Source organism: Schizophyllum commune (genome assembly GCF_000143185.2).
Source record: "Schizophyllum commune H4-8 unplaced genomic scaffold SCHCOscaffold_3, whole genome shotgun sequence".
Classification (NCBI taxonomy): Eukaryota; Fungi; Basidiomycota; class Agaricomycetes; order Agaricales; family Schizophyllaceae; genus Schizophyllum; species Schizophyllum commune.
This window is the reverse complement of record NW_026089540.1, coordinates 2,693,403-2,706,567: the sequence shown is the minus strand read 5'-3', so window position 1 is coordinate 2,706,567 and position 13,165 is coordinate 2,693,403. Positions and strand designations below refer to the sequence as shown.

General features: G+C 56.9%; 5 protein-coding genes across 5 annotated transcripts; 3 read left to right on the top strand and 2 right to left on the bottom strand.

The window, feature by feature from the left end:
* Positions 1-806: 806 nt before the first annotated feature.
* On the bottom strand, positions 807-1,978 carry SCHCODRAFT_02664700 (uncharacterized protein; the record flags this gene model as incomplete). The annotated part of the gene is made up of 3 exons (XM_003033951.2): positions 807-1,708; positions 1,758-1,839; positions 1,892-1,978. 3 exons carry the CDS (start codon positions 1,976-1,978, stop codon positions 807-809), a joined length of 1,071 nt encoding a protein of 356 aa, XP_003033997.1.
* Positions 1,979-2,589: 611 nt separating this feature from the next.
* SCHCODRAFT_01170980 (alpha/beta-hydrolase) lies at positions 2,590-5,495 on the bottom strand (the record flags this gene model as incomplete). Its single annotated transcript, XM_003033950.1, has 14 exons — positions 2,590-2,656; positions 2,712-2,780; positions 2,837-3,012; positions 3,066-3,134; positions 3,182-3,277; positions 3,328-3,419; positions 3,480-3,596; positions 3,657-4,008; positions 4,070-4,156; positions 4,208-4,292; positions 4,339-4,484; positions 4,543-4,656; positions 4,704-5,265; positions 5,323-5,495. 14 exons carry the CDS (start codon positions 5,493-5,495, stop codon positions 2,590-2,592), a joined length of 2,205 nt encoding a protein of 734 aa, XP_003033996.1.
* A 1,958-nt stretch (positions 5,496-7,453) lies between these two features.
* On the top strand, positions 7,454-9,723 carry SCHCODRAFT_02725355 (uncharacterized protein; the record flags this gene model as incomplete). The annotated part of the gene is made up of 6 exons (XM_050347100.1): positions 7,454-7,534; positions 7,582-7,633; positions 7,681-7,743; positions 7,794-7,848; positions 7,898-8,213; positions 8,262-9,723. 6 exons carry the CDS (start codon positions 7,454-7,456, stop codon positions 9,546-9,548), a joined length of 1,854 nt encoding a protein of 617 aa, XP_050201808.1. The 3' UTR covers positions 9,549-9,723.
* Positions 9,724-10,192: 469 nt separating this feature from the next.
* Positions 10,193-11,990, top strand: SCHCODRAFT_02491517 (uncharacterized protein; the record flags this gene model as incomplete). The annotated part of the gene is made up of 3 exons (XM_003034546.2): positions 10,193-10,549; positions 10,604-11,450; positions 11,506-11,990. The coding sequence occupies 3 exons, from the start codon at positions 10,193-10,195 to the stop codon at positions 11,988-11,990; spliced, it is 1,689 nt and encodes a 562-aa protein (XP_003034592.1).
* A 138-nt stretch (positions 11,991-12,128) lies between these two features.
* Positions 12,129-13,061, top strand: SCHCODRAFT_02202922 (uncharacterized protein). The gene is made up of 3 exons (XM_003034545.3): positions 12,129-12,611; positions 12,717-12,857; positions 12,913-13,061. The coding sequence occupies exons 1-3, from the start codon at positions 12,267-12,269 to the stop codon at positions 13,012-13,014; spliced, it is 588 nt and encodes a 195-aa protein (XP_003034591.1). The 5' UTR covers positions 12,129-12,266; the 3' UTR covers positions 13,015-13,061.
* The last annotated feature ends 104 nt before the right edge of the window (positions 13,062-13,165 follow it).

The following is a 13,165-nucleotide window of genomic DNA, read 5'->3' as shown; positions in this document are numbered from 1 at the left end:
TCCGAAATTCCTTGCATGATGGTGGGAGCAGACAAGAGGCGTGACTTGTATGTGACATTCCCATAGGCGTCGATGCAACACATGCGCATACATGACTTAACAACTCAAAGCTCGATCTGGCCAATTATTACCAAAATAGGCAAAGACAACACCTCGGTCTGAGTTGCAGACATAGTGCAAACGTCAGAGCCACAAATATGCTGCATAACTACATGAAGTCGTCTCCTTGACTACGACTTTACTCCCTTTCGCCTGACGACCTAGTAGTCATTAGGTCGCACCTCGTACCATTTTACAAGCCACCCAGCTCGTTTGAGATGATAGAGAGCATCAAGGTCATCAACATGTGCACGACTTTCCTGTAGGCCAACTCCAAAAGCAACCATATCAAGTGGATACGAATGGTTGCGCCGAGACCAAAGCATACGAGCAATGACACCGTCCGTTGTTGAGCATCTGTAGATCCGCAATTGTTCGAGGGCTGGGAGCAGAGGACATGATCCCGAAGCGCAAGTCAGTCGCTTGAAGAAAGTATCGCCCACCCTTCCAGCTATGCTGTCTACGAATAGACCGATCAGTGTCGACATCTGCGGCATGCCAATGACTCGGAGAAGGGCAGCTTCGTCGAAAACGCGACCGCCCTCACATAGTCGAAACCATTTCAGCCCATCCTGCAGGCGGCGGAGGAAATTCAAGAAAACAGTGATATCGCGGAAAGGCCAAAGAGCAGAAGGCGCATTCTTGTCATATGGCTTCAACTCCAGCTCTTGCAGATGCGGCAAGTCAAGAGTGCGGAATAGCTCGTCCTAAGCCCAACCGTCGCTCGCGATTGCCAACTTCTTCAACGAAGCGTTTCGGACAGCCGGATAGAGCACCGAAAGGGAATTTGGCAGACGCGGCGCCAGCGTAATATTGATGTCCAGAGCGCGCAATAGTACGGCAGACTGTATGATGTGCAGCACTGTCATAGAGTCCACAGGACAGTGCTTGAGTTCGATCCGGGTGATCTGAGGCCAATGGACGTTCAGGGGAAAGACTGATGCATGCCAGTCCAGCGTGACCAGTCGAGGGGATCCTGTGCAGAGCGACGCTAAGATTTGCATTGATTCTTGCGAACACTGGCCGGGACGCATCTTGACGTGCAAACTGGCGAGGGCGGGCGCACATCCGCTCGAAAGACCTGCCAGTCGTGAGACCGTCCGGTCGGTGATGTCGTCGAGGTGGAGGCAGATGATCTGGCGTAGGTTCTGGCGAATGAAGTCTATCGCCCAGGTGCATCTCCCGGCAACAGCGCTTCCTGCATCCGAGGACTCGCTGTAACCGATGTATAAAAACCGACCCCGGGCACGTTGGAGGAACAAATTCGCCATCCTTTGGTGACCTCGACCCTGGCAGGGCCGCAGGAACATAGACCTCCATAGCTCAGGGACGTGGAGTGCGACGTCCCTCCATAGACCACACACAGCACTGAGCACGAAAGGAACGGAGTTGCCACTGAATGACAACTCGTGCATGCTGCCCGCGTGCCACTCGGCGCAATTGAGGAAGATCTCGCTGAGTGACCTGGCAGGAAGCCGGTGGATCGGCGGAACACCACTGAGTTCGCCACAATGGTCATCCGCGAAAAGGATGGCTTCCCAGGGGAACTGGGAGGTACTCAATGTTCTATACTCTGGCTTGACGATGGCCCAGATACGGACATTCAGTCCTTCATGAATTGTGTCAGTCTTTGCGTAGCATTTGATATGTAGCTTTACCTGGCGCCCGTGTGGGATGAAAGATTTCCTGCATCTGTGAGCCCGGCGCCGTCTCGTCCAGAAGCTGCCTGATGATGATGCCCTGGAGATTCTGTCAGCCTTTCGATCCCGAGGTATCTACCGCCACAACGTACTTCGTCGTCTGCTGACTGATCAGCGGTGGACGCCCGCCTCGACTGTCCACCGGACGATGAGTTATCCGACGACCAGGACCGATACATAGAGAATGACGCGTCGGACAAGTGTTGCCACAGTGTGCTTGGTGCTAAGACGCAGAGAGTGTGAGAGGCCGACAATTCCTGTGGGGAATCCGCGCCCGTACTTATCCGCCGCTGCTGTTCGTTCACGGCCCAGTCGCTGTGGGAAGGATATTCTGGGTCTATTGAGCACCAGCACAATAAGCGATCCAATGCCCCTGTAATGCTCGGCGTCAGACAATACGGCGAAGATCGTGGTAAAATAGCCTAATTGTGAGATGGAAGCTGGATAGCCAACAGACCCCAGCGCGTAGATTATCGATCCTGCATACCGGAACGGGAATGGTGTTTCCCGTCCCAATTTTTCGATGCCCCGAGCAGATGAGAGCGAGAAATAAGCCTGATGGAGGAAGCGCGGATGTCAACATCAAGGAAGGAATAAAAGGGAGAGGGAGCATGACGATAGTGCTACGCGGAGCGACTTCTCGCGGCCCTCTGTTCCGTACACGGCGCGACACAAAATCGTTTCTCACAGCAGAGATGTCCACAGCATCGCCGTGAGCCTAGTGGGTCCAAAAAGCTGAAGATGATATATACCGCAACCGTACGACGTGAAACAATTGTGGGACATCGTATTATGGGGCCTTCGTCGTGCCGACCCATTGGTCGAACCAGCGGAACACCTCGTGATGCCATTTCAGACTGCAGCAATCCATCAGCTCCTTCCATACACAGGCTAGCAGCGAGGTCAACGCACCTATTTTCATGATTTAACACCCAGTGGTTCTCGTCGGGGAAAATGACCAGCCGGCTCGGGATACCCAATCTGCCACGAGCCAGATCAATAACATCGCTTCGGCTTTCGACCAGAGCTCCACGTACTGCTGCAACGCATGGAACGCCGCGATGCTGTCCGTCTCGGCCAGGCGATAATCCTTACTCCCGTGCACGATGAGCTGCGGGATCGACCACTTGTCGACGAACTGTGACGGGCTGTACTTGTCGATGAGCTCCTTCGTCTCCTTGTCCCATGGGCGGCCGCCCCATTCGTAGTTGAACTGGGGATTTAATTGAGTTGAACGTCCCTATCATCGCATTGGGACAGACGTACGAAGAACAATTCGTCGGTCGAGTGGCCGAGGTATGCGATGTCGAAGACGCCATCATGGCAAAACATGGCCTGTGGATGTCTAGCTCCGCTCGTCACCGCAGACAGTATACCCTCACCTTGAAGTGGAACCCGAGCTCGGGATGACCTTGAATGTAGTTGACCGCGAATCCGCCCCAACTTGCTCCGGCAGCGACGGCGCGATCGGCGTCAATCTGTATGATCACATGAGGATTTTCCTGGACAGCTCCTTCAATATCCGCACCTCAGGGTACTCCGCGAGCATATAATCCCATCCGTTCTTCAGATCAACGAAGGGCTTTCCACCCCAATCATTCTTGATACCGCTCGAGAACTCTGAGAACACGTCGCGTCAGAGGCCGCTCAGGGCAAAGACGCTCTGGAATTTATGCGCACCTTGCCCGAAAGTACTACTCCCCGTCGAATTTATCATGACGACCACGAAGCCCTGATTAACGAACACATTCGGATTCCACCGAGTCGACCACTGGTCCTTCCACGCGTCTTCTGGGCCTATCGAGCATGTATCAGCATCACCCTTCCTCCGGCACGCCCCGAACGCCGACTACTCACCTCCGTGTATCAACAGCGCCACCGGCCACGCCTTATCCTCGCCCTTCTCGAATCCCTTTGGCTTGAATATCCAGCCCTGCACATCCCGGTCCAGTGCGCCCTTGAACCAGAACTCCTCGCCGTCCGCTAGGAACTTGCTTTCAAAGTCGTCGGACGTGAAGTTGGTGAGCTGGGTGACGACGGGAGGGTTCGTAGGGTCGGCAGCGCTCCCGCTGACCACGAAGACATTGTTCGGCGAAGTAAACGACGAGCGGCTGAAGAGGATACGGCCGTCGGGCAAGGCCTGGATGCCGGAGGCTGCGCCGGTGCTGGTGAGAGCGACAGGATCACGAGGCTTTCCTGTGAAACGGTGCTTGAGCATCTAGACATCGAAAAGGACACGAGCGCGTACCATTGTCATCATCACTCGGGACTGGCATCATAAACAACGGATACGAGAAAAGCTTGGTCCTGCCCTCGTCCCCGGCCGTGAGGTAGAGCATCCTATCGTCCTTTGAGAACTACAAAACTGGTCATCATGTGTTGCGAATGTATAGAGAAACGAGCCTTACCACAACCGCCTCAGGCGAGCGATCCCAGCTCATGAGAACTGCTGTCCAGACATGGCTCGTGAGGTCGTACATCACGACCTTGGTTCTATTGTCGAATGAATATGCGAAGATCCGATGGGAGCGCCGCGCACTTGTCCGCCTCATTCCCATCCTCATCCTGTTGCAGCCATGCTACTTTCGTACCGCTGGTGCTAAACACGGGCGCGTGGGTGGCGCCGTGCTTGCCCATGGTGATCTCCCGCGGCGGGGAAGCGCCGGTGATGTCCACAGTGTAGATCTGGAGATACAGATCGTGAGTACAGCGCAGATTACCTGGGAAGAGGAGAAATACGTACGTTCTGCTTCGTATGCAGCGCCTCCGGAAGATCAGGGTCTTTCGCAGTGTACACGACGTGCGTCTTCGACACCGAGAAGTCATCCGTACCGCCAAACGGCGCGACCGGCGAGCTCTAAGGACTATCAGCGACGAAGCCTCGGCATACCCCCACCCACTTACATGCCCCGTCCCCTTCAACAAATTCGTCCACTCCGGCTCCAGCACCCACTTCCCATCCAGCCTCTGGCTGAACGGCACCGAGAACAACGCACTCTTCTTCGGCCCCACATACCTGTCCCAGTGCCTCACGTATGGCGCATCATACACAAAAGCCGTATTCCCGCGCTCATCCCATTCCTTGTCCTGCTCGTTGACCGTCGTCAGGTCGCCGTCCTCGTATACCTCGTCGGAGAATACCAGACGCTTGGCTTCCGGACTGTACACGAAGTTCGCGGCGCTGGCGGTGGGGAAGGTACCGATGAAGGTAGGGGAATCGGGCGAGGTGATGCTGGAGGGGGAAGAGAATTTGATGTCGATGGAGTAGAAGGAAAGGGTCTTGTTCTCTCCTTCGAAGACGTGGCCGATGGTGCGCTTGTCGAGCCAGAATGCCTCGCCGCCCTTCTCTAGCTTTTGAAGCAAGTTAGACTGATAAGCGCGACAAGGGTCTCGTAGCCATACAGGTATTTCTAGCGGTTTGAAAGTCAGGTCTTCGATGGGGGCGATGAAGATTGACTTCTTGTTCCTACAGGACGCGCCCTGGTCAGTGCCTGCCCAAGCGCCCATCCCTCAGACCACTCACTTCTTCTCCTCAAAGTCGTACTTGCTGTACGGCACGAGCAACAAGTCGCCCGCATCGTTCGCCACCCCAGCACCGGGGCGTCCGAGCCCGACCAGGTCATTCGGCGAGAACACACCCTCGCCCTCCTTCCAGGCGAAGTCCGTCGCCTGCTGCTCCCAAATTTGCTTTCCCATCGTCGCTGAGTTCCCCCCAGTCGTCAAGCTGACTTGAGATCGTGAGAGAAAGAGCGCTTGCTCCCCCGCGACTAAAGTTACCGCAGGAAGACAAGCGGTCAAGAGCAGGAGCGCCGACCCCCGCATCGTCGCAGTCCCTCCCGCAAGCGCCAGGCTTATGTATGGGTATCGGGAGAAGAGGTCGCGCGATTGGGCTGCGTAGAAGAGGGAATGCCGCTCGCGAAGCCCGCGTGCCAGGGCGGCCCATTCACTGACCACTTTTGCAGTGGCCGACGCATTCAGCGGGAAAGCGGCCCGGTCGGGCGAGGTGTTGCTGCTTTCGGAAGGCTTTGAGCGCCGGCCGGTGCTTGCGGTCGAGTTGACGCTACTGTGTGAGTAAAAACACTAGGGTAAGTCCGTACACAGAGCATTGGGCCATGATCTGCCCTGGAAAACGGGTAAGTAGAGTCCGTGGGCCGAAAGCAGAGAAAGGACTATGCCTTACTCATTCCAGCATTAGCCTCTTCATTCACTCTGCTGCACCTCGCGAGTTCGCGAAGCTGCTTCTACTAGAATAGAGAGGGCCACTGAGCGCGTACGTTGACGGTCTAACACAGAGAGTCAGCTATACGGCGCATCCGGGCTTACCTGCAATACTGCTGGCACACGTCGCCCTGAGGCTAATCCGGGGATAGACATACATAGCAGACTGGATGCCTGTCGGCGTCCATATGCGCGTGCTTGCCTTGTTCGGGCGGCTAATTCAGGCGAATGAAGACTGCATATCGAAGGCGCATGATCGCGCGGATGAGGAGGGCGCCGAGTGACAAGTGAAGGGCGTCCACTACGGATGCGCAACTCTCAAGCCCGATTACAGCCACTGATACGTCGCGCGCTGACGGAGATTAGTTCCGGAACCTGTCAGGACAAGCTGGCCGTTGATACGAGACCTGCAATTGTTTTCTCTTCGCCAGACGAGGGTCTACTTGCAAAGTAACCCAAACCTAACGGTCCTCTAGATGACCGTTGGTCGGACCCGACAGCTACCAACAGCCGAGGTGACGACATTCTAGAACGAGGGCATGTCGAATGAGGTGACTGCAACAACCCTGGCATTCTCGTAAGTATCGTACATTCCTCCCATGGAGCACTGGGATATGCGGCAACGGTATACACGTCTTCAAGCAAGCCATCGGAGGGGAAGCATCGCGGGTCTGAAGGACCGCTGACCACGAAGCTGTCGGCGGGAGACGTCGAGGATGTGGACGTGAGGACTTTGAGATGGTTGGGGACAAGTGCCGGGATGGCGGGCCGGATCACTTCTCGCGTGCAATTAGGCGTTCGGCATCTGCCGGATCTTGCTCAAACACCTTCACGAAGCTCATGTTGGACTTTTTCTGCGTGACGATGCTCAGGCTTTCCGACAACAGAGGGATGTTCTCAATAGAGCTCAGGAGAGACGCTATACAAAGCATATCGATGCGTTACGTCCCGACAGGCCTTCGACAGCTGGTGGCGCTAGATACACCCGACTTGCTAAGAGGGCGCGAGCGCTCATTGAGCGACGCGGCCAGAAGGGCGCACTGTCAAGCAAATGAACACGGAAGTCATTACGACGCGACATCGCTTCCGAGCCAGCCTGAGTGTACTGGATCCTCCGGACGACACTCGTCGGAAGGGAAAACTGTCAGCACCAGCAGTCGTGGCGCGACATAGCGAAACCAACAGACGTCGGGGCAGCAGCCACAGAAAATACAGCAACGGGCGAGGGGCGCGTCCGCCGTGTCGCGCCGGGGAGCTAAGGGGAGGACGTAATTTGGAATAATTCAGTCTTTCGAAGCGGACGCCTGGCGCGATCGGGGCTTCCGCTGACAGCTTGACGTCGCGGCTCGCGGCTAACTGGACTTGAGCTGTCCGCCAGACAACAAGTAGGCTCTCTTCCTCCCCCCACCTCCCTCTGCCCACCATTCCACCTGCCTATGCAGACGGCGCCACAGGCGCCGCAACAGACGCGCCCCAGGGAGTTCGATGTCTCGCTGCGAGCACTCCTCTCCTTGCCGGTGCGTAGTGCATTCGGGAGCACTGCAAGCGACTTACCATGGCTTAGCGGCGCATATTCTGTCCACCACGCGTCGAAGGGGAGCTCAGGACCTTTGGAGGCGCGTCATCCATGCACACAGTCGACCATTGCTAACGATATGTGCAGTTACCCCTGTCTTCCGAATACGCCTCGAAGACGTGCTAAACCGCCGGCACCTACCTCCCTTAGGTGCGTAGCTCGACCAGTCACATCTCGCACTGCATCTTACCCCAGTGTAGGTCTCAAAGACTTCGAGGAATGGCTACTATACGTCGAGAAGAGCCCCGAGAACCTGTGAGCCCGACCATTCATCGAGCCTCTTCCCCCCTCATGCATATATCAGGTACTTTACCCTCTGGTTACGCGAGTACACCATCTACTACCAGCATTGGCTTGCGCAAGCAAAGTCAAGTACCGTCACGTCCGCTGGAACCGTAGCCGATCAATGGCTACCGACTTCGCCCCAGCTGTCCATGTTCTACCTTCGCGCCAAGCAGACCTTCCTCACACCCGACGCCGACTTCGAGCTCAACGTTCCTTCCGACCTACTTGCTCCCTTCCATGCCCCGACTTCCTCTCCGTACCCCGATCCCACTACCTTTGCCCCTCTAGCCATCCAGGTCCGCGACATGCTTCAAGAAAGCCTGAACCGCTTCGTGGTACGTTAGTCCCCCCTACTTCCCCGCAAAGTCTAACTTTCATTGAAGGAGGCTCAGTTCACCAATGTTGGCAACCAGCGCGCTTACTGCGGGATCGTCGCCGGCGCCATCTTCAGCCTCATCGGTGGCGTCTTTCCCCTCCTATACAACATGTTCGTGCACAGTACGCGATGGCTGCGCTTGACCGCGATCCCGGGGATGTGGATAGGACTCATTGTTCTCCTCTCTGCGATGAATGGCGTATGCGTTGGCGTCTACATTTTTGGTGACCTACGACAGCTGCACAAGTTTGAGCTTGCGCGCCCACCGATATCAAGGCCGAAGCCGCTGACTGTGCAGCGCAATCTCATCTCGCAACCCTTAGCCAAGACGTCCGCCCTCCAATCCTCCATCAATGTCCTGCCCTCATCCCCTACACCCCCTCGAGTCTCGATATCCTCCGAGCGATCCGACTCCGGCTCGTCCATCTACACCTCTGGCTCAGAAACATCCGGCAGCTCTGGCTCGTCTATCGTCTCCGAAGACCCTCCCTTTATCCAGATCTCCCCCGCCTACCACGACGACGACCCGACGTGTGGCCCCGCTCAGCCCGACCGTGGCTACCCAGCCGACTTCTCCATGTCCTCCGGTGCGGAGACCTTCGTCCCCACCGCCGCCTTCATCCACGCCTTCGATACCATCTCGGACTTTGACTGCACGCTCGAGGAGGGAGGGAGCGGCGACGAAGGCATAGACGCCGAAGTGCACCAGCCGATGTCCCCATTCGACTTCGACAAGCTCCCGCCGCGCATACATCCACTGCCGCGGCGGGGATTTGGGCGGGAGCTCGATTTTGTGATGGCGCCGCCGGCTGCTGCTCGCACAGCGCAGAGGAGCCGGTGGTTGCCAATCGTGTCGAGGGGGCAGACGATATGCGCACCGGCGAACTCGTGGTCGTATACCGCGCCGCCATTTCGGGCGGCGTATAACAAGCGCGCGGCGGAGGCGTCGTCGTGGGCTACCAACTCTCCGCAACTGGGATCGCCTACTCTGCCGTGGGCCGTGGGTGATCTGGAGAAGGGCACCACGCACTGCAACGAGACGCACTTGCACACCGCGGAAACTCGCTGCGAGGACACCGACAAACGACGCCGCACGCCCACCGAAATCAAGCGCGGCTTCAACATCGTGCATGCCGTGCCCGCGTTCGGGGTACCTCTGACGCGGATACGGAGCCCGGTGATCGTGCGCGCGCAGTGGGAGATTGTGGTGCGGTCGGCGGTGTTCGGGTTTTTGATTTGTTGGGCGGTGGTGGGGGCGTTGTTGGCGGTGCCGGCGACGCCGACGAGGCATTGAGGGCTCGCTCCCTCCCGCGCCGATACCACGCGTCTTTGTATCCTTGTATGTATATCCTGTCCTCCCGCATCCCGTGGCACCGTGCTTGAGTCGCGGTCGCCTAGCCAAACTGATACTGTACCTACTGAATCAGTTGTATATTCACTCGCCCGCCGAACGCGCTTGGTGCACACCCACTCGCTGCTGGCCTCACTCCCTGTTGGCCTCACTCGCTGCTGGCTTTACTCTCTCTTCACCTGTACATGTGGAACTGTCGTGTCCCTAATTCGCTGTCCTGTTTGCTTTCGTTGTACTCTGTCGCTCGTTTATCCTGTTTGTCTAGTAATACGTACACCGTACTGTTGATTGTCTAGTATATCTCACTCGTATATGTCGCTTTGCGACCACCTATCTGGGTGCCAAGGGCTACAACAATGTAACCTATGCGCAGCAGTGAGGACGGCATTGTCCCCAATTCGGAAGGTCTTGTTTGGCGCGATTGATCCGGTGGCGTACTTCCGTCGGCGGCTCGGCTCGGCCTGCTCTCATCCATCTCCTGTCTAAGTGTGTCTTCGTCCAGCCGAGATGTCTCACACAAGTATGCAGCTATTGTCCCGCATTCCCGTGCTTGCTGCGCCCTATTCTGGCCTTGCCCTCCATCCACGATGACCGCCATATCTCTCGACGACGTGAAGATCAAGCTCCAGGCGCCAACCCGGCGCAGAACCTCTCGAGGCCTCGGTCGTATCATCGTGACCGCGACTCACCCAGTCTATGGCACTCTCGGCAAACTCGATGCGTACAAGTTCCCTCGCGCGTATCCCCTGCGGGGCAGGTTCTTTGAGGTTCTCGACGAAGAATCGGGCGAGCTGGCCGACTTTGGCCTCAAGATATTGGACAACGATATGAATGCGTACCCAAAGATCGTGGAGGACGATTATCATAAAGGGACGGGGGTCTGGGGGTATGAGATGAATAAGGGGAATGCGCTGTATGTGCCGATCGTGCAGGTAGAGAAACGGGTGCGTGATTCAGTTTGGCGGGTATAATTCGTGTGCTGATTGCAGGTTGTGCAGTTTGAGAACCAGGGGATTGCGACGCGATTGCTGAAGGCGTTGCTTTCGTCAAAGCATGTTGAGAAAGATGCGATCGTATACTGCTGGCCGACGCCCGTGGATACGCGCTCAGTCGAAGAACATAAGGCAGAGATCCCGCGCGTCACGCATGTCTGTCGCAAGGCCGGTTTCCGGAGAGTTGGGCGCACCAACTACTTCGGATACTCTCCCCACCCCGCGCACCCTTCTCGCGCACTACCCGAGGCCGACGACCTCGACCTCGACCCGTACAAGTTCCCCATGAAGCCCATCACGTATACGCCGGAGGACATGGTCAGACTCCGTACCAATTTCCCTCTTCAGATGCTCCTCGACCCGCCTCTGGATCGCGACAATTTCACGAACCCAGACTACGAAGCACCTCGCCAGCTCAGCGCCACGGACATGGCCACCGTCATCCAGGAGATGCACGTACGCGATCCTAACCTTCTTCACGTACAGGACGATCAGGGCTTCACCCCATTGTACGCAGCTGCTAAGTCAGGAAATCTTCCCGCGATACACGCATTGCTGTCGCATGGCGTCTCCCCGGACGAGATCCTCAGCCACGACAATGCTGCGGACAGGAATGTGCTGGAGGCGTTGCAGCAGCATCTGCTGGAGGACAGGAAGATGTCCGCGCTGTTCTCGCGCGGTCCGTGGCAAGGATATCCGGACGACTCGCTCGTTACCAGCCATAGGCTTCGCCAGGCCGCTGGGCTGGAGGTTAGGACGCTTTCCGAGTATGTTGCGCAAAATCGCTGGGGATGCACTTGTGGCAGATGTTTGGGCGGCTGGCTTTCGCCTCGCATGCAGTATGCATTGATCGGTAAGTCGGGACGTCTCCTTGACTTTTGGTAACGATAGGCTGACCACTCTCATAGCCATGGGGGACCTATCGTTCGACATGGGCATGCAAGCGGCCGAATACACCTTCGCAGATGGCGCCGACCCCAGCGAAATCCTCGCGCTGCCCCGCCTCGACTACATCCCAGACGAACTCCAGCAATCTACGACGCGCGCCTTCTACACTGGCTTCCTCACCGTCTGCCGCATTCTCGCGCGCGTCGTCGAGGCTGGCCTCCTCCCCACCGCCGCCCGCATTTTCCTCGAACTCATGAATGATCAATCACCCATGGGCGTCCTCTCGTTGCAGACGGTGCAGTACTATCTCAGCCACAACGGGAAGGTCGAGTGGGCGATGAACTGCGTGCTGGATGTCGTAAAGGAGCACATGACGGACTACTCGTGGGAGGAGATGTATGAGGAGGACGAGGAGTGGAATGCGTTGCCGAGGTGCGTGAATGATGCGGAATTTGGGTTGGTGAGCAGGATGATGGGACTTGGGCGGAGGATGGGGGCAATTTGAGCGGGAATATATTGACCCCAATGGTGCATCGGTAATTTATCAAATCACATTCTATCTCTTCCCCTAGCACCGCTTCGAGAGGAAAATGGTCGCCGGTCTTATCCGGCGATTTTATCGAGAAAGTCTCCGTTCACGCACGTGCGAACATTCTTTCTCACCTCTACCCTCTACCTATTGAACTTACTGAATGCCTTGCGTTTGATTGCGACGAGCCCTCTGGATGGCTCACTCTGCCCGGGGTGGGGCGAAAAATTCCCCTCAACCTCGACCGCAACCATGACCACCATCGCCCTCGACGAGCTCACCTTCAAGGTCAAGACTACACCCTCGCTGAGCAGATCCCCGGGCTTTAGAGCCATCCTCGTCAAGGCTGAGCACCCGGAGCACGGGTGTGTAGGCAGATTGGAGGGGCACCAGATCCTCCGCGACGACCGGCTTCAGGACAGCTTCGTCGAATACATGTACCAGGAGACGGACGAGCTGGCGGAGCTCGCGAATGGCGTCTTCGACCCATACATGGACGTGAGCCGGAGGATCGTGAATAGGGGCAATCGCTGCTGGGGCGAGGAGATGGATGAGGGAGCTATTGTGTGTGTTCATATGCTGCAGGTGCCGGAAGAGGTGCGTTGTTTGCTCCCCGAATGCGTGGTTAGCTCTCCGGTTGCGCTGTCGGCCCCCTTGCTTCAGCGTCTGCATGGACTCACACTCATTGCTCATACCATCTAGTTCGGCAACCAAGGCATCGCGACGCGACTTTTGAGCGAGCTGATGTCCTCGGCTCTCGTCGCCGAGGATACGATAGTGTACGCCTGGCCGGTGGCAGCGCACGCAAAGGCCACTCAGCAAGTTGTCGATCTATTCCGCAACGTCAGTCTGCCCTCCTGCGGTTGTACCTCGTACCTTGAAACTGACGCCTGCTCAGATCGGGTTCCGGCGCGTGGGTTGTACGGTGTGGTTCGGCTACTCACCCGACCCAACGCATCCATCGCGCTCGCTCCCTGTGGCCGAGGATATCGATATATGAGCAGATGTGTGCGCAGGCAGTCGCGATTCCCAGACGCCGGCTTCGTGGCGTCTACACAAAAGAATCGTGCGTATCTCTTGCTTGGGCGCCGCATCGTTCGGGCAGGCGTCTGACCGTTTATTAGGCACACATCACATATATCGCAGTATAT